This window comes from Petromyzon marinus, unplaced genomic scaffold (genome assembly GCF_048934315.1).
Source record: "Petromyzon marinus isolate PM22_M1 ecotype Great Lakes invasive population unplaced genomic scaffold, UKy_Petmar_22M1.pri1.0 PM_Scaffold_70, whole genome shotgun sequence".
Classification (NCBI taxonomy): Eukaryota; Metazoa; Chordata; class Hyperoartia; order Petromyzontiformes; family Petromyzontidae; genus Petromyzon; species Petromyzon marinus.
In genome coordinates, this window is record NW_027423678.1 from 260,149 (window position 1) to 282,500 (window position 22,352).

At 42.7% G+C, this 22,352-nt stretch overlaps 1 protein-coding gene across 1 annotated transcript in view; it reads left to right on the top strand.

Moving 5' to 3' along the window:
* Nucleotides 1–22,352, top strand: part of LOC116958403 (uncharacterized) — a 103,636-nt gene that overhangs the window by 35,713 nt on the left and 45,571 nt on the right. The window contains exon 9 of the mRNA XM_076064777.1: nt 17,521–17,727. Within this exon, the coding sequence (XP_075920892.1) occupies nt 17,521–17,727 (207 nt within the window). The remainder of the gene's footprint in view (nt 1–17,520; nt 17,728–22,352) is intronic.

Genomic DNA, 22,352 nt, shown 5'->3' on the forward strand with positions numbered 1-22,352 from the left:
AGGAGCACGCATACTTCTTCAAGGGTGAGTCAGGAGGGGCTCAGGACGGGCTCAGGAGCACGCATACTTCTTCAAGGGTGAGTCAGGAGGGGCTCAGGACGGGCTCAGGAGCACGCATACTTCTTCAAGGGTGAGTCAGGAGGGGCTCAGGACGGGCTCAGGAGCACGCATACTTCTTCAAGGGTGAGTCAGGAGGGGCTCAGGACGGGCTCAGGAGCACGCATACTTCTTCAAGGGTGAGTCAGGAGGGGCTCAGGACGGGCTCAGGAGCACGCATACTTCTTCAAGGGTGAGTCAGGAGGGGCTCAGGACGGGCTCAGGAGCACGCATACTTCTTCAAGGGTGAGTCAGGAGGGGCTCAGGACGGGCTCAGGAGCACGCATACTTCTTCAAGGGTGAGTCAGGAGGGGCTCAGGACGGGCTCAGGAGCACGCATACTTCTTCAAGGGTGAGTCAGGAGGGGCTCAGGACGGGCTCAGGAGCACGCATACTTCTTCAAGGGTGAGTCAGGAGGGGCTCAGGACGGGCTCAGGAGCACGCATACTTCTTCAAGGGTGAGTCAGGAGGGGCTCAGGACGGGCTCAGGAGCACGCATACTTCTTCAAGGGTGAGTCAGGAGGGGCTCAGGACGGGCTCAGGAGCACGCATACTTCTTCAAGGGTGAGTCAGGAGGGGCTCCGGACGGGCTCAGGAGCACGCATACTTCTTCAAGGGTGAGTCAGGAGGGGCTCAGGACGGGCTCAGGAGCACGCATACTTCTTCAAGGGTGAGTCAGGAGGGGCTCAGGACGGGCTCAGGAGCACGCATACTTCTTCAAGGGTGAGTCAGGAGGGGCTCAGGACGGGCTCAGGAGCACGCATACTTCTTCAAGGGTGAGTCAGGAGGGGCTCAGGACGGGCTCAGGAGCACGCATACTTCTTCAAGGGTGAGTCAGGAGGGGCTCAGGACGGGCTCAGGAGCACGCATACTTCTTCAAGGGTGAGTCAGGAGGGGCTCAGGACGGGCTCAGGAGCACGCATACTTCTTCAAGGGTGAGTCAGGAGGGGCTCAGGACGGGCTCAGGAGCACGCATACTTCTTCAAGGGTGAGTCAGGAGGGGCTCAGGACGGGCTCAGGAGCACGCATACTTCTTCAAGGGTGAGTCAGGAGGGGCTCAGGACGGGCTCAGGAGCACGCATACTTCTTCAAGGGTGAGTCAGGAGGGGCTCAGGACGGGCTCAGGAGCACGCATACTTCTTCAAGGGTGAGTCAGGAGGGGCTCAGGACGGGCTCAGGAGCACGCATACTTCTTCAAGGGTGAGTCAGGAGGGGCTCAGGACGGGCTCAGGAGCACGCATACTTCTTCAAGGGTGAGTCAGGAGGGGCTCAGGACGGGCTCAGGAGCACGCATACTTCTTCAAGGGTGAGTCAGGAGGGGCTCAGGACGGGCTCAGGAGCACGCATACTTCTTCAAGGGTGAGTCAGGAGGGGCTCAGGACGGGCTCAGGAGCACGCATACTTCTTCAAGGGTGAGTCAGGAGGGGCTCAGGACGGGCTCAGGAGCACGCATACTTCTTCAAGGGTGAGTCAGGAGGGGCTCAGGACGGGCTCAGGAGCACGCATACTTCTTCAAGGGTGAGTCAGGAGGGGCTCAGGACGGGCTCAGGAGCACGCATACTTCTTCAAGGGTGAGTCAGGAGGGGCTCAGGACGGGCTCAGGAGCACGCATACTTCTTCAAGGGTGAGTCAGGAGGGGCTCAGGACGGGCTCAGGAGCACGCATACTTCTTCAAGGGTGAGTCAGGAGGGGCTCAGGACGGGCTCAGGAGCACGCATACTTCTTCAAGGGTGAGTCAGGAGGGGCTCAGGACGGGCTCAGGAGCACGCATACTTCTTCAAGGGTGAGTCAGGAGGGGCTCAGGACGGGCTCAGGAGCACGCATACTTCTTCAAGGGTGAGTCAGGAGGGGCTCAGGACGGGCTCAGGAGCACGCATACTTCTTCAAGGGTGAGTCAGGAGGGGCTCAGGACGGGCTCAGGAGCACGCATACTTCTTCAAGGGTGAGTCAGGAGGGGCTCAGGACGGGCTCAGGAGCACGCATACTTCTTCAAGGGTGAGTCAGGAGGGGCTCAGGACGGGCTCAGGAGCACGCATACTTCTTCAAGGGTGAGTCAGGAGGGGCTCAGGACGGGCTCAGGAGCACGCATACTTCTTCAAGGGTGAGTCAGGAGGGGCTCAGGACGGGCTCAGGAGCACGCATACTTCTTCAAGGGTGAGTCAGGAGGGCGCGCAGGGCCCCTGGCGAGATCACCCGCCGAGATCATCACCCGCCTAGAACATGCCTAGAACATGCCTAGATCATCACCCGCCTAGAACATGCCTAGAACATGCCTAGATCACCCGCCTAGAACATGACTAGAACATGCCTAGAACATGCCTAGACCCCACCTAGACAATACCTAGACCCTACCTAGAACATGCCTAGACACAGCCTAGACACCGCCTAGACACCGCCTAGAATATGCCTAGAACATGCCTAGAACATGCCTAGAACATGCCTAGAACATGCCTAGATCTCCCGCCTAGACACCGCCTAGACACCGCCTAGACACAGCCTAGAACATGCCTAGACACCGCCTAGACACCGCCTAGAATATGCCTAGAACATGCCTAGACACCGCCTAGACACCGCCTAGAACATGCCTAGAACATGCCTAGATCACCCGCCTAGACACAGCCTAGAACATGCCTAGACACCGCCTAGACACAGCCTAGACACTGCCTAGACACCGCCTAGATCACCCGCCTAGACACCACCTAGAATATGCCTAGACACCGCCTAGACACCGCCTAGAATATGCCTAGAACATGCCTAGACACAGCCTAGACACTGCCTAGAATATGCCTAGAACATGCCTAGACACAGCCTAGAATATGCCTAGAACATGCCCAGACACCGCCTAGACACCGCCTAGAACATGCCTAGAACATGCCTAGACACCGCCTAGACACCGCCTAGAACATGCCTAGACACAGCCTAGACACAGCCTAGACACCGCCTAGAATATGCCTAGAACATGCCTAGACACAGCCTAGACACCGCCTAGAATATGCCTAGAACATGCCTAGACACAGCCTAGAATATGCCTAGAACATGCCCAGACACCGCCTAGACACCGCCTAGAACATGCCTAGAACATGCCTAGACACAGCCTAGAACATGCCTAGACACCAACTAGAACATGCCTAGACACAGCCTAGAACATGCCTAGAACATGCCTAGACACCGCCTAGAACATGCCTAGACCCCACCTAGACCCCACCTAGACCCTGCCTAGACCCCACCTAGACCCCACCTAGACCCCACCTAGACCCTACCTAGACCCTACCTAGACCCCGCCTAGACCCTACCTAGACCCTACCTAGAACCTACCTAGACCCTACCTAGACCCCACCTAGACCCTACCTAGACCCTACCTAGACCCCGCCTAGACCCTACCTAGACCCTACCTAGAACCTACCTAGACCCTACCTAGACCCCACCTAGACCCTACCTAGACCCTACCTAGACCCCACCTAGACCCCGCCTAGACCCCACCTAGACCCCACCTAGACCCTACCTAGACCCCACCTAGTCCCTACCTAGACCCTACCTAGACCCCACCTAGACCCTACCTAGACCCTACCTAGACCCCACCTAGACCCAGCCTAGACCCTACCTAGACCCTACCTAGACCCTACCTAGACCCCACCTAGACCCTACCTAGACCCCACCTAGACCCTACCTAGACCCCACCTAGACCCTACCTAGACCCCACCTAGACCCTACCTAGACCCCACCTAGACCCTACCTAGACCCCACCTAGTCCCTACCTAGACCCCGCCTAGACCCTACCTAGACCCTACCTAGACCCCACCTAGACCCCACCTAGACCCTACCTAGACCCTACCTAGACCCTACCGAGACCCTACCTAGACCCTACCTAGACCCTACCTAGACCCTACCTAGACCCTACCTAGACCCCACCTAGACACCGCCTAGACCCCGCCTAGACCCTACCTAGACCCCACCTAGACCTCACCTAGACACCGCCTAGACCCCGCCTAGACACTACCTAGACCCCACCTAGACCCCACCTAGACCCTATATATCTCTCTATGTATCTCTCTCTATATCTCTATATATCTCTCTATATCTCTCTATCTATCTCTCTATATCTCTCTCTATATCTCTCTATATATCTATGTATCTCCACACATGGGGGCAGTACTACAAGTACGTGTTACTCTCTGTGTGTATGTCTCTCTATCTCTATATCTCTATATATCTCTATATATCTCTACATATCTCTATATATAAAAATCTCTACACAGGGGGGCAGTACTACAAGTACGTGTTACTCTCTGTGTGTATATCTCTCTATATATCTCTATATCTCTCTCTATATCTCCACACAGGGGGCAGTACTACAAGTACGTATTACTCTGTGTGTGTATCTCTCTCTATCTCTATATCTCTCTATATATCTCTATATATCTCTATCTCTCTCTATATCTCTATATCTCTCTCTATGTATCTCCACACAGGGGGGCAGTACTACAAGTACGTGTTACTGTGTGTATATCTCTCTCTATCTCTCTCTATATCTCTATATATATCTCTCTATATCTCTCTCTATATCTATCTCGCTATATATCTCTCCACACAGGGGGGCAGTACTATAAGTACGTGTTACTGTGTGTATATCTCTCTATATATTTCTCTACACAGGGGGGCAGTACTACAAGTACACGTTCCTGTGTGTATATCTCTCTATATCTCTCTATCTCTCTATATCTCTCTCTATATCTCTCATCTATATCTCTCTATATCTATCTCTATCTCTCTCTATATCTCTCTATATATCTCTCTATATCTCTATCTCTCTCTATCTCTATATATCTCTCTACACGGGGGCAGTACTATAAGTACGTGTTACTGTGTGTATATCTCTCTATGTATCTCTCTATATATCTCTCTATATCTCTCTATATATCTCTCTATATCTCTCTATATCTCTATATATATATGTATCTATATATCTCTCTACACAGGGGGGCAGTACTAGAAGTACGTGTTACTGTGTGTATATCTCTCTATCTCTATATCTTTATATCTCTCTCTATATATCTCTCTATATATATCTCTATATATCTCTCTACACAGGGGGGCAGTACTACAAGTACACGTTCCTGTGTGTATATCTCTCTATATATCTCTCTATATATCTCTCTATATCTCTATATATCTCTATGCCTCTATCTATATATCTCTATATATCTCTCTATATCTCTATCTCTCTCTATCTCTATATATCTCTCTACACGGGGGCAGTACTATAAGTACGTGTTACTGTGTGTATATCTCTCTATGTATCTCTCTATATCTCTATATATCTCTCTATATATCTGTCTATATCTCTCTCTATATCTCTCTATATATCTATGTATCTATATATCTCTCTACACAGGGGGGCAGTACTAGAAGTACGTGTTACTGTGTGTATATCTCTCTATCTCTATATCTTTATATCTCTCTCTATATATCTCTCTATATATATCTCTATATATCTCTCTACACAGGGGGGCAGTACTACAAGTACACGTTCCTGTGTGTATATCTCTCTATATATCTCTATATCTCTCTCTATATCTCTATATATCTCTATGTCTCTATCTATATATCTCTCTATATATCTCTCTATATCTCTATATATCTCAATCTCTCTATATATCTCTCTCTATATATCTCTCTACACAGTGGGGCAGTACTAAAAGTACACGTTACTGTGTGTATATCTCTCTACATCTCTCTCTATATCTCTATATCTCTCTATATCTCTCTGTATATCTCTCTATATATCTCTATATCTATATATCTCTCCACACAGGGGGGCAGTACTACAAGTACACGTTCCTGTGTGTATATCTCTCTATATATATCTCTCTCTATATCTCTGTATCTCTATATATCTCTCTTTATCTCTATATATCTATCTACACAGGGGGGCAGTACTACAAGTACACGTTCCTGTGTGTATATATCTCTATATATCTCTCTATATATATCTCTCTATATCTCTCTATCTCTATATCTCTCTACACAGGGGGGCAGTACTACAAGTACACGTTACTGTGTGTATATCTCTATATCTCTATATATCTCTCTGTATATCTCTCTATATCTCTCTATATATCTCTACACAGGGGGGCAGTACTACAAGTACGTGTTACTGTGTGTATATCTCTCTATATATCTCTATATATCTCTATATCTATCTATATATCTCTCTACACAGGGGGGCAGTACTACAAGTACACGTTACTGTGTGTATATCTCTATATATCTCTCTCTATATCTCTATATATATCTCTATGTCTCTATCTATATCTCTCTCTATCTCTCTATATATCTCTCTATTTCTCTCTATATATATCTCTCTACACAGGGGGGCAGTACTACAAGTACACGTTACTGTGTGTATATCTCTCTATATATCTCTCTCTATATCTCTATATATATCTCTATGTCTCTATCTATATCTCTCTCTATCTCTCTATATCTCTCTATATCTCTCTCTATATCTCTCTATATCTCTCTCTATATCTCTCTATATCTCTCTATCTATATATCTCTCTACACAGGAGGGCAGTACTATAAGTACACGTTACTGTGTGTATATCTCTCTATATATCTCTCTCTAGCTATCTATATATCTCTCTATATCTCTCTATATCTCTCTCTTTATCTCTCTACACAGGGGGGCAGTACTACAAGTACACGTTTCTGTGTGTATATCTCTCTATATCTCTATATCTCTCTATATCTCTATATCTCTCTGTATATCTCTATATATCTCTCTACACAGGGGGGCAGTACTACAAGTACGTGTTACTGTGTGTATATCTCTCTATATATCTCTCTATATATCTCTATATCTATCCATATATCTCTCCACACAGGGGGGCAGTACTACAAGTACACGTTACTGTGTGTATATCTCTCTATATCTCTATATATCTCTCTATATCTCTCTATATATCTCTATATCTCTATATATCTCTCTATATCTCTCTACACCGGGGGGCAGTACTACAAGTACGTGTTACTGTGTGTATATCTCTCTATATATCTCTCTATATATCTCTCTGTATATCTCTATATATCTATATATCTCTCTATATATATCTCTACACAGGGGGGCAGTACTACAAGTACACGTTCCTGTGTGTATATCTCTCTATATATCTCTCTATATCTCTCTATATAACTCTCTATATCTATCTCTCTATCTCTCTACACAGGGGGGCAGTACTATAAGTACACGTTACTGTGTGTATATCTCTCTATATCTCTCTATATCTCTATATATCTCTATATCTCTCTCTATATCTCTCTCTATATCTATATCTCTCTACACAGGGGGGCAGTACTACAAGTACACGTTCCTGTGTGTATATCTCTCTATATATCTCTATATCTCTCTCTATATATCTCTATATCTCTATATATCTCTATATGTATCTCTACACAGGGGGGCAGTACTACAAGTACACGTTCCTGTGTGTATATCTCTCTATCTCTATATCTTTATATCTCTCTATAAATCTCTCTATATCTCTCTATATATCTCTATATCTCTCTCTATATCTATATATATATCTCTATATATATATCTATATATCTCTCCACACAGGGTGGCAGTACTACAAGTACACGTTACTGTGTGTATATCTCTCTATATATCTCTATATATCTCTCTCTATATCTCTATATATCTCTCTGTATATCTCTCTCTATATCTATATATATCTCTACACAGGGGGGCAGTACTACAAGTACACGTTCCTGTGTGTATATCTCTCTATATATCTCTCTATATATCTCTGTATATCTCTATATATCTCTATATCTCTATATATCTCTACACAGGGGGGCAGTACTACAAGTACACGTTCCTGTGTGTATATCTCTCTATATATCTCTCTATATCTCTCTATATATCTCTCTATATATCTCTCTGTATATCTCTATATATCTCTATATATCTCTACACAGGGGGGCAGTACTACAAGTACACGTTCCTGTGTGTATATCTCTCTATATATCTCTCTATATATCTCTCTATATATCTCTCTATATATATCTCTATATCTCTCTATATCTCTCTATATCTCTCTATATCTCTCTACACAGGGGGGCAGTACTACAAGTACACGTTCCTGTGTGTATATCTCTCTATATATCTCTCTCTATATATATCTCTATATATCTCTCTCTCTATATCTCTCTGTATATCTCTCTACACAGGGGGGCAGTACTACAAGTACACGTTCCTGTGTGTATATCTCTCTATATATCTCTCTATATCTCTCTATATATCTCTCTATATATCTCTCTATATCTCTCTATATCTCTCTATATCTCTCTATATCTCTCTACACAGGGGGGCAGTACTACAAGTACACGTTCCTGTGTGTATATCTCTCTATATATCTCTCTCTATATATCTCTATATATCTCTCTCTCTATATCTCTCTGTATATCTCTCTACACAGGGGGGCAGTACTACAAGTACACGTTCCTGTGTGTATATCTCTCTATATATCTCTCTATATCTCTCTATATATCTCTCTATATATCTCTCTATATATCTCTCTATATCTCTCTATATCTCTCTATATCTCTCTACACAGGGGGGCAGTACTACAAGTACACGTTCCTGTGTGTATATCTCTCTATATATCTCTCTCTATATATATCTCTATATATCTCTCTCTCTATATCTCTCTGTATATCTCTCTACACAGGGGGGCAGTACTACAAGTACACGTTACTGTGTGTATATCTCTCTATATATCTCTATATATCTCTCTCTATATCTCTATATATCTCTCTGTATATCTCTCTCTATATCTATATATATCTCTACACAGGGGGGCAGTACTACAAGTACACGTTCCTGTGTGTATATCTCTCTATCTCTATATCTTTATATCTCTCTATAAATCTCTCTATATCTCTCTATATATCTCTATATCTCTCTCTATATCTCTCTCTATATCTCTATATATATCTATATATCTCTCCACACAGGGTGGCAGTACTACAAGTACACGTTACTGTGTGTATATCTCTCTATATATCTCTATATATCTCTCTATATCTCTATATATCTCTCTGTATATCTCTCTCTATATCTATATATATCTCTACACAGGGGGGCAGTACTACAAGTACACGTTCCTGTGTGTATATCTCTCTATATATCTCTCTATATATCTCTGTATATCTCTATATATCTCTATATCTCTATATATCTCTACACAGGGGGGCAGTACTACAAGTACACGTTCCTGTGTGTATATCTCTCTATATATCTCTCTATATCTCTCTATATATTTCTCTATATATCTCTCTGTATATCTCTATATATCTCTATATCTCTATATATCTCTACACAGGGGGGCAGTACTACAAGTACACGTTCCTGTGTGTATATCTCTCTATATATCTCTCTATATCTCTCTATATATCTCTCTATATATCTCTCTATATATCTCTCTATATCTCTCTATATCTCTCTATATCTCTCTACACAGGGGGGCAGTACTACAAGTACACGTTCCTGTGTGTATATCTCTCTATATATCTCTCTCTATATATCTCTATATATCTCTCTCTCTATATCTCTCTGTATATCTCTCTACACAGGGGGGCAGTACTACAAGTACACGTTCCTGTGTGTATATCTCTCTATATATCTCTCTATATCTCTCTATATATCTCTATATATATCTCTCTATATATCTCTCTATATCTCTCTATATCTCTCTATATCTCTCTACACAGGGGGGCAGTACTACAAGTACACGTTCCTGTGTGTATATCTCTCTATATATCTCTCTCTATATATCTCTATATATCTCTCTATATCTCTCTGTATATCTCTCTACACAGGGGGGCAGTACTACAAGTACACGTTCCTGTGTGTATATCTCTCTATATATCTCTCTATATCTCTCTATATATCTCTCTATATATCTCTCTATATATCTCTCTATATCTCTCTATATCTCTCTATATCTCTCTACACAGGGGGGCAGTACTACAAGTACACGTTCCTGTGTGTATATCTCTCTATATATCTCTCTCTATATATCTCTATATATCTCTCTCTATATCTCTCTGTATATCTCTCTACACAGGGGGGCAGTACTACAAGTACACGTTACTGTGTGTATATCTCTCTCTATATCTCTCAATATCTCTCTATCTCTCTCTATATATCTCTCTACACAGGGGGGCAGTACTACAAGTACACGTTCCTGTGTGTATATCTCTCTATATATCTCTCTCTATATCTCTATATATCTCTCTATATATCTCTCTCTATATATCTCTCTACACAGGGGGGCAGTACTACAAGTACACGTTCCTTTGTGTATATCTCTCTCTATATCTCTCTATATATCTCTCTATATCTCTCTATATCTCTCTATATATCTCTCTATATCTCTATATATATATATCTCTACACAGGGGGGCAGTACTACAAGTACACGTTCCTGTGTGTATATCTCTCTATATATCTCTCTATATATCTCTATATATATCTATGTATCTCTACACAGGGGGGCAGTACTACAAGTACACGTTACTGTGTGTATATCTCTCTATATATCTCTATCTATATCTCTATATATCTCTCTACACAGGGGGGCAGTACTACAAGTACACGTTCCTGTGTATATCTCTCTATATATCTCTCTCTATATCTCTATATATCTCTCACTATATGTATCTCTACACAGGGGGGCAGTACTACAAGTACACGTTCCTGTGTGTATATCTCTCTATATATCTCTCTCTATATCTCTCTATATCTCTCTATATATCTATGTATCTCTATATCTCTCTACACAGGGGGGCAGTACTACAAGTACGTGTTACTGTGTGTATATCTCTCTATATATCTCTCTCTATATCTCTCTATATATATCTATGTATCTCTACACAGGGGGGCAGTACTACAAGTACACGTTCCTGTGTGTATATCTCTCTATATATCTCTCTCTATATCTCTCTATATATCTCTCACTATATATATCTCTCTACACAGGGGGGCAGTACTACAAGTACGTGTTACTCTCTGTGTGTATCTCTCTCTATCTCTCTATATCTCTCTCTATCTCTCTCTATCTCTCTCTGTATCTCTCTATATCTCTCTATATATCTCTCTGTATATCTCTATATATATCTCTATATATCTATGTATCTCTACACAGGGGGGCAGTACTACAAGTACACGTTACTGTGTGTATATCTCTCTATATATCTCTCTCTCTATCTCTATATCTCTCTATATCTCTCTATATATCTCTCACTATATATCTCTATATATCTATATATCTCTCTATGTATCTCTACACAGGGGGGCAGTACTACAAGTACACGTTCCTGTGTGTATATCTCTCTATATATCTCTCTCTATATCTCTCTATATCTCTCTATATATCTCTCTATATCTCTCTATATATATCTATATCTATCTCTACACAGGGGGGCAGTACTACAAGTACACGTTCCTGTGTGTATATCTCTCTATATATCTCTCTCTATATCTCTCTATATCTCTCTATATATCTCTATATCTATCCATATATCTCTCCACACAGGGGGGCAGTACTACAAGTACACGTTACTGTGTGTATATCTCTCTATATCTCTATATATCTCTATATATCTCTCTATATATCTCTATATCTCTATATATCTCTCTATATCTCTCTACACCGGGGGGCAGTACTACAAGTACGTGTTACTGTGTGTATATCTCTCTATATATCTCTCTATATATCTCTCTGTATATCTCTATATATCTATATATCTCTCTCTATATATCTCTACACAGGGGGGCAGTACTACAAGTACACGTTCCTGTGTGTATATCTCTCTATATATCTCTCTATATCTCTCTATATAACTCTCTATATCTATCTCTCTATCTCTCTACACAGGGGGGCAGTACTATAAGTACACGTTACTGTGTGTATATCTCTCTATATCTCTCTATATCTCTATATATCTCTATATCTCTCTCTATATCTCTCTCTATATCTATATCTCTCTACACAGGGGGGCAGTACTACAAGTACACGTTCCTGTGTGTGTATCTCTCTATATATCTCTATATCTCTCTCTATATATCTCTATATCTCTATATATCTCTATATGTATCTCTACACAGGGAGGCAGTACTACAAGTACACGTTCCTGTGTGTATATCTCTCTATCTCTATATGTTTATATCTCTCTATAAATCTCTCTATATCTCTCTATATATCTCTATATCTCTCTCTATATCTCTCTCTATATCTCTCTCTATATCTCTATATATATCTATATATCTCTCCACACAGGGTGGCAGTACTACAAGTACACGTTACTGTGTGTATATCTCTCTATATATCTCTATATATCTCTCTCTATATCTCTATATATCTCTCTGTATATCTCTCTCTATATCTATATATATCTCTACACAGGGGGGCAGTACTACAAGTACACGTTCCTGTGTGTATATCTCTCTATATATCTCTCTATATATCTCTGTATATCTCTATATATCTCTATATCTCTATATATCTCTACACAGGGGGGCAGTACTACAAGTACACGTTCCTGTGTGTATATCTCTCTATATATCTCTCTATATCTCTCTATATCTCTCTATATATCTCTCTGTATATCTCTATATATCTCTATATCTCTATATATCTCTACACAGGGGGGCAGTACTACAAGTACACGTTCCTGTGTCTATATCTCTCTATATATCTCTCTATATCTCTCTATATATCTCTCTATATATCTCTCTATATATCTCTCTATATCTCTCTATATCTCTCTATATCTCTCTACACAGGGGGGCAGTACTACAAGTACACGTTCCTGTGTGTATATCTCTCTATATATCTCTCTATATCTCTCTATATATCTCTCTATATATCTCTCTGTATATCTCTCTCTATATCTCTCTATATCTCTCTACACAGGGGGGCAGTACTACAAGTACACGTTCCTGTGTGTATATCTCTCTATATATCTCTCTCTCTATATATCTCTATATATCTCTCTCTCTATATCTCTCTGTATATCTCTCTACACAGGGTGGCAGTACTACAAGTACACGTTACTGTGTGTATATCTCTCTCTATATCTCTCAATATCTCTCTATCTCTCTCTATATATCTCTCTACACAGGGGGGCAGTACTACAAGTACACGTTCCTGTGTGTATATCTCTCTATATATCTCTCTCTATATCTCTATATATCTCTCTATATATCTCTATATCTATCCATATATCTCTCCACACAGGGGGGCAGTACTACAAGTACACGTTACTGTGTGTATATCTCTCTATATCTCTATATATCTCTATATATCTCTCTATATATCTCTATATCTCTATATATCTCTCTATATCTCTCTACACCGGGGGGCAGTACTACAAGTACGTGTTACTGTGTGTATATCTCTCTATATATCTCTCTATATATCTCTCTGTATATCTCTATATATCTATATATCTCTCTCTATATATCTCTACACAGGGGGGCAGTACTACAAGTACACGTTCCTGTGTGTATATCTCTCTATATATCTCTCTATATCTCTCTATATAACTCTCTATATCTATCTCTCTATCTCTCTACACAGGGGGGCAGTACTATAAGTACACGTTACTGTGTGTATATCTCTCTATATCTCTCTATATCTCTATATATCTCTATATCTCTCTCTATATCTCTCTCTATATCTATATCTCTCTACACAGGGGGGCAGTACTACAAGTACACGTTCCTGTGTGTGTATCTCTCTATATATCTCTATATCTCTCTCTATATATCTCTATATCTCTATATATCTCTATATGTATCTCTACACAGGGGGGCAGTACTACAAGTACACGTTCCTGTGTGTATATCTCTCTATCTCTATATGTTTATATCTCTCTATAAATCTCTCTATATCTCTCTATATATCTCTATATCTCTCTCTATATCTCTCTCTATATCTCTATATATATCTATATATCTCTCCACACAGGGTGGCAGTACTACAAGTACACGTTACTGTGTGTATATCTCTCTATATATCTCTATATATCTCTCTCTATATCTCTATATATCTCTCTGTATATCTCTCTCTATATCTATATATATCTCTACACAGGGGGGCAGTACTACAAGTACACGTTCATGTGTGTATATCTCTCTATATATCTCTCTATATATCTCTGTATATCTCTATATATCTCTATATCTCTATATATCTCTACACAGGGGGGCAGTACTACAAGTACACGTTCCTGTGTGTATATCTCTCTATATATCTCTCTATATCTCTATATATCTCTCTATATATCTCTCTGTATATCTCTATATATCTCTATATCTCTATATATCTCTACACAGGGGGGCAGTACTACAAGTACACGTTCCTCTGTGTATATCTCTCTATATATCTCTCTATATCTCTCTATATATCTCTCTATATATCTCTCTATATATCTCTCTATATCTCTCTATATCTCTCTATATCTCTCTACACAGGGGGGCAGTACTACAAGTACACGTTCCTGTGTGTATATCTCTCTATATATCTCTCTATATCTCTCTATATATCTCTCTATATATCTCTCTGTATATCTCTCTCTATATCTCTCTATATCTCTCTATATCTCTCTACACAGGGTGGCAGTACTACAAGTACACGTTACTGTGTGTATATCTCTCTCTATATCTCTCAATATCTCTCTATCTCTCTCTATATATCTCTCTACACAGGGGGGCAGTACTACAAGTACACGTTCCTGTGTGTATATCTCTCTATATATCTCTCTATATCTCTATATATCTCTCTATATATCTCTCTCTATATATCTCTCTACACAGGGGGGCAGTACTACAAGTACACGTTCCTGTGTGTATATCTCTCTCTATATCTCTCTATATATCTCTCTCTATATCTCTCTATATCTCTCTATATATCTCTCTATATCTCTATATATATCTCTACACAGGGGGGCAGTACTACAAGTACACGTTCCTGTGTGTATATCTCTCTATATATCTCTCTATATCTCTCTATATATCTCTATATATATCTATATATCTCTACACAGGGGGGCAGTACTACAAGTACACGTTACTGTGTGTATATCTCTCTATATGTCTCTCTCTATATCTCTATATATCTCTCTACACAGGGGGGCAGTACTACAAGTACACGTTCCTGTGTATATCTCTCTATATATCTCTCTCTATATCTCTATATATCTCTCACTATATGTATCTCTACACAGGGGGGCAGTACTACAAGTACACGTTCCTGTGTGTATATCTCTCTATATATCTCTCTCTATATCTCTCTATATCTCTCTATATATCTATGTATCTCTATATCTCTCTACACAGGGGGGCAGTACTACAAGTACGTGTTACTGTGTGTATATCTCTCTATATATCTCTCTCTATATCTCTCTATATATCTATGTATCTCTACACAGGGGGGCAGTACTACAAGTAAACGTTCCTGTGTGTATATCTCTCTATATATCTCTCTCTATATCTCTCTATATATCTCTCACTATATATATCTCTCTACACAGGGGTGCAGTACTACAAGTACGTGTTACTCTCTGTGTGTATCTCTCTCTATCTCTCTATATCTCTCTCTATCTCTCTCTATCTCTCTCTGTATCTCTCTATATCTCTCTATATATCTCTCTGTATATCTCTATATATATCTCTATATATATCTATGTATCTCTACACAGGGGGGCAGTACTACAAGTACACGTTACTGTGTGTATATCTCTCTATATATCTCTCTCTCTATCTCTATATCTCTCTATATCTCTCTATATATCTCTCACTATATATCTCTATATATCTATATATCTCTCTATGTATCTCTACACAGGGGGGCAGTACTACAAGTACACGTTCCTGTGTGTATATCTCTCTATATATCTCTCTCTATATCTCTCTATATCTCTCTATATATCTCTCTATATCTCTCTATATATATCTATATCTATCTCTACACAGGGGGGCAGTACTACAAGTACACGTTCCTGTGTGTATATCTCTCTATATATCTCTCTCTATATCTCTCTATATCTCTCTGTATATCTCTATATCTCTATATATATCTATATGTATCTCTACACAGGGGGGCAGTACTACAAGTACACGTTCCTGTGTGTATATCTCTCTATATATCTCTCTATATATCTCTCTCTATCTCTCTATATATCTCTATATATCTCTCTATATATCTCTATATATCTCTATATATATCTATATGTATCTCTACACAGGGGGGCAGTACTACAAGTACACGTTCCTGTGTGTATATCTCTCTATATATCTCTCTCTCTATATCTCTCTCTATATATCTCTATATATCTCTCTGTATATCTCTCTATATATATCTCTATATATCTATATATCTCTCTACACAGGGGGGCAGTACAACAAGTACACGTTACTGTGTGTATATCTCTCTATATATATCTATATATATATCTCTCTGTATATCTCTATATATCTCTATATCTCTCTCTATATCTCTCTATATATCTCTCTATATATCTCTATATCTATATATCTCTCTACACAGGGGGGCAGTACTACAAGTACACGTTCCTGTGTGTATATCTCTCTATATATCTCTCTCTATGTATCTCTACACAGGGGGGCAGTACTACAAGTACACGTTCCTGTGTGTATATCTCTCTATATATCTCTATCTCTCTATATATCTCTCTCTATCTCTATATATCTCTCTATATCTCTCTCTATATCTCTCTATATCTCTCTCTATATATCTCTCTACACAGGGGGGCAGCACTACAAGTACACGTTACTGTGTGAATATCTCTCTATATATCTCTCTCTATATATCTCTCTATATATCTCTCTGTATATATCTCTCTCTATATCTCTATATATCACTATATGTATCTCTACACAGGGGGGCAGTACTACAAGTACACGTTACTGTGTGTATATCTCTCTATATATCTCTCTCTATATCTCTATATATCTCTCTCTATATGTATCTCTACACAGGGGGGCAGTACTACAAGTACACGTTCCTGTGTGTATATCTCTCTATATATCTCTATATATCTCTCTCTATATATCTCTCTATATATCTCTCTCTATATCTCTCTATATCTCTATATATATCACTATATGTATCTCTACACAGGGGGGCAGTACTACAAGTACACGTTCCTGTGTGTATATCTCTCTCTATATCTCTCTGTATATCTCTATATCTCTATATATATCACTATATGTATCTCTACACAGGGGGGCAGTACTACAAGTACACGTTCCTGTGTGTATATCTCTCTATATATCTCTCTATATCTCTATATATCTCTATATCTCTCTATATATATCTATGTATCTCTACACAGGGGGGCAGTACTACAAGTACACGTTCCGCCAGCAGCTGACCTCTCGCGAGTGCCGGCGTCTCCCTCGTTCGCGAGCCCCCCACTCGGGGCACTCGCACGGAGCCCCCCACTCGGGGCACTCGCACGGAGCCCCCCGCTCGGGGCACTCGCACGGAGCCCCCTACGGCTGGGACGCCTTCATGAGCCGCTTCTTCTCGGCCAGACACGGTGTGTGTGTACACACTGTGTGTGTGTGTACACACCCTGTGTACACACACACACAGTGTGTACACTGTGTGTGTGTGTGTACACTGTGTGTGTGTACACTGTGTGTGTGTGTACACTGTGTGTGTACACACACACACTGTGTGTGTGTACACACAGTGTGTGTGTGTACACTGTGTGTACACACACAGTGTACACACAGTGTACACTGTGTGTGTACACACACACACTGTGTGTGTGTACACACAGTGTGTGTGTGTACACTGTGTGTACACTGTGTGTGTGTGTGTACACTGTGTGTGTGTACACTGTGTGTGTGTGTACACTGTGTGTGTACACAGTGTGTGTGTGTACACGTGTGTACACACACACACTGTGTGTGTACACAGTGTGTGTGTGTACACTGTGTGTGTGTACACTGTGTGTGTGTACATTGTGTGTGTGTACACTGTGGGTGTGTACACTGTGTGTGTGTACATTGTGTGTGTGTGTACACTGTGTGTGTACACTGTGTGTGTGCATACATTGTGTGTGTGTGTGTACTGTGTGTGTGTACACTGTGTGTGTGTGTACACTGTGTGTGTGTTGGTCATGATGCTGGCACCTGGTCTGGAGTGATTGGAGGGCATGGGTCAGGTCAGCTCAATAACAATGGTAGGAGGCTGCTAGATTTTTGTGCAACCCATGGGCTTGTAATTACCAACACGCTGTTCCGGCATCGGCACATCCACACAACATCATGGATGCATGCCGGGTCCAAGCAAGAGCATCTGCTGGACTACATAGTGACGGAACAGCGGATGTGAGCCCATGTCCTTGACACCAGGACCTACCGTGGAGCTGATCTGCCCACTGACCATCGACTTGTCATCTGTAAGATGCGCCTGCCATTCTTCAACTCCAGTGGTGGGTGTACACCCAGGACCCAATTCCAACCTAAAGTGGCCTGGTTTCAGTTAGCTAGCGAGAATTTCATCATCGCTTGCGGCTGGGGATGGCATGTCGAGGGTAAATGGGCGAGGTTCAGGACTGTGACTCATGCAGCTGCAATGGCTGCTTTGGGTACGCGGTCCAGACCTCTCCAGAGACCCTGGCTGACAGAGGAGGTGTTCAAGCTGGCTGAAAAAAAGCAACAGACCCACTCTCATTGTCTACAGCATCCCACGTCAGAGAATGAGGAGGCTTACCGCAGCCTTCGCTCGGAGGTTCGGAGAGCCGTGAGGCACTGCAAGGATGGGTGGTGGTCGCGGGTTGCTGAAGAGATGGAGTCTGCCTCAATGGCCCGCGATCACAAATCTCCATCAAAACGTAACCTGCAGCGCCACACCTATTACCATCATTAGGGGAAAGAAGGGTGATCCATTCTCGACCCCCAGGAACAGGTTTTCAGATTTGCTGAGCATTTCTTTGAGGTCCTGGGGGAGGGGAAACCCCTCAGCCAAGAAAACATCGTGGCACAAAGTGAGGATGACCCTGCTGAGGCTGCGGTGCCTCAAATATTGGAAGAAGTCACCCCCTGTGAGTGGCTGGCTGAGGTGCCATCTGTTGAGGAAATACGGAAGGCGATCCAGAGCCTGAGACCAGAAAAGGCACCGGGCAGAGATTATCTCCCAAGTGAAATGCTGAGGGAGGGTGGTTTTTGTGCACAGACTGCCCTATATGACATCATAACAACAGTCTGGGCCACTGGACGGGTTCCGCAGGATTGGAAGGATACCCTGGTGGTCCTCCTTTTTAAGAAGGAGGACCGCACAGACTGTAACAACTACAGGGGCATCTCACTCCTCAGTGTGCCGGTAAAAGTCCTGGCAAGGATTATTCAGCATCGCCTTGCCAGGCACGCTGAGGAGAGGCTTGCGGAGCCCCAATGCGGTTTCAGGAAAGGGCGGTCCTGCACAGATGCCATATTTTCTGTCTGTCTGCTACAGCATTGGTGTAGTGAATTCCAACAAGACCTCCATCTCTGCTCTATTGACCTGGTCAAGGCCTGTGATACCATCAGTAGGCCTGGGCTATGGGTTGTTCTTCGTGCTTTTGGAGTCCCTGACCCACTGCTCACGATCATTAAGGACCTTCATGATGGTGAGTGGGCCTGGATAAAACTACGTGGCCGGGAGTCGGAGCCATTCCCTGTACACCTTGGGGTGTGACAGGGATGGCTTCTGGCTCCCACATTATTTAACATCTATTTTGACCACGTAGTTCGTGAAGCCTTCAATAGCTGTACCGGAGGAATTTCCATATGGTACAGATACAATGGGAGGCTGATCGATGCCCGGGTGCTGTCATGGGATGGCTCCCTATTACTCAACCACGTTATGTATGCCGATGATCTGGTAATTGCTGCTCACTCAAGAGGAGTTGGAGATGCTGCTGCTGAACCTGGAGCTTGCCACTAACAGGTGGGGCCTTACCATCAGCCCCACCAAAACTAATCGGACACTCCACTCCCATAACTCCCAGTTGGTGATAGGGCATTTTTGGAGAGAGTGGAGAGTTTTCCATATCTGGGCAGTGTGCTTATGACCGGCTCCAGTTTAACAGCAGAGGTCTCACTCTGAACCAGTCGAGCGGCAATATCTTTTCATCGGTTGCGTAACGCCGTGTGGAAGCTACCTGGTCTGCCGCTCCGCACTATGCTTCAGGTCTTCTCGGCCACGGTCATTCCCTCCCTTCTCTACACTTGCGAAACGTGGACCCTCCTAATGGAACATCTTTGCCGGTTAGAAATATTTAGGCTGGCCTGCCTACGATCCATCCTGGGTTTAACCAGGCTGGATTGTGTGAGGAGCTCACAAATCCTTGAAAGATCTGGGCAAGGTCCCATCGGTGAGCTCCTCCAGCGGGCAAGGCTGCGATGGCTGAGTCATGTAGCCCGCATGCCAAGCCACCGCATGCCGAAACAGCTTTTGTTCGGCTGGATCGAGGGGGCTAAACGGGCGCGGCACGGGCTAGAGAAGAGGTGGAGTGATGTGGTACAGGAGGACGTGGAGCTGAGTGGACTTGCCGATGACTGGTACCAGCGGTGTCCAGATAGGCCTCTGTGGAGGAGGCTCGTGAAGGACGCTACAGGGCAGTTGGAGGCAGTCGCCCTCCAACAACAACGGAGGGCGGAGGAGCGACGCTCACAACAACGAGCGGAGCGCCGGGTGGCTAAAGCACAGCAGGTTGGCACAGTAGGGGGCACAGGTGGTGCACCAGCCAGTCATCTCAGTCAGTCGACCCGTGGCACCTGGGTCTGCCCCATGACCTCCTGCCAGCGGGCGTTCGACACTTCACGTGGCCTCAGGGTGCACATAGCCTGGCACAAGCGTCGTGGTGACATCACCGCCACCTAGTGGCGAATGGCGGTTGTTGTTGCTGTAATGTATAGTAGTGTCTATAGTAGTGTATAGTAGTGTCTATAGTAGTGTGTAGTAGTGAGTGTGTACACGTGTGTAGTGTGTGGGTGTACACGTGTGTAGTGTAGTGTGTAGTGTAGTGTGTAGTGTGTGTGTGTAGTGTGTGTAGTGTGTGTGTGTAGTGTGTGTAGTGTGTTTGTGTAGTGTGTAGTGTATAGTAGTGAGTGTGTAGTGTGTGTGTATAATAGTGTCTATAATAGTGTATAGTAGTGTGTAGTGTAGTGTGTGTGTAGTGCGTGTGTAGTGTATAGTAGCGTGTAGTATAGTGTGTGTGTAGTGTGTGTGTAGTGTATAGTAGGGTGTGTGTAGTGTAGTGTGTAGTGTAGTGTGTGTATGTAGTGTAGTGTGTAGTGTGTGTGTAGTGTGTGTGTAGTGTGTGTGTAGTGTAGTGTGTGTAGTGTAGTGTGTGTAGTGTGTGTGTAGTGTGTGTAGTGTAGTGTGTGTGTAGTGTAGTGTGTAGTGTAGTGTGTAGTGTGTGTGTAGTGTGTGTGTAGTGTGTGTGTAGTGTAGTGTGTGTGTAGTGTGTGTAGTGTAGTGTGTGTGTGTAGTGTGTGTGTAGTGTAGTGTGTGTATGTAGTGTGTGTGTAGTGTAGTGTGTGTGTAGTGTGTGTGTAGTGTAGTATGTGTAGTGTAGTGTGTGTGTAGTGTAGTGTGTAGTGTAGTGTGTAGTGTAGTGTATGTGTGTGTAGTGTGTGTGTAGTATTTGTGTGTGTAGTGTGTGTGTAGTGTAGTGTGTGTGTAGTGTAGTATGTGTGTGTAGTGTAGTGTGTGTGTAGTGTGTGTGTGTATAGTGTGTGTGTGTAGTGTGTGTGTAGTGTAGTGTGTAGTGTAGTGTATGTGTGTGTAGTGTGTGTGTAGTATTTGTGTGTGTAGTGTGTGTGTAGTGTAGTGTGTGTGTAGTGTAGTATGTGTATGTAGTGTATGTGTGTGTAGTGTGTGTGTGTAGTGTGTGTGTAGTATGTGTGTGTGGTGTGTGTGTAGTGTGTGTGTAGTGTGTGTGTGTAGTGTGTGTGTAGTGTAATGTGTGTAGTGTGTGTGTAGTGTGTGTGTCGTGTGTAGTGTAGGGTGTAGTGTAGTGTGTAGTGTGTGTGTAGTGTAGTGTGTGTGTAGTGTGTGTGCGTAGTGTAGTGTGTGTAGTGTGTATTGTAGTGTGTGTAGTGTAGTGTGTGTAGTGTAGTATGTGTGTGTAGTGTAGTGTGTAGTGTAGTGTGTGTGTAGTGTGTGTGT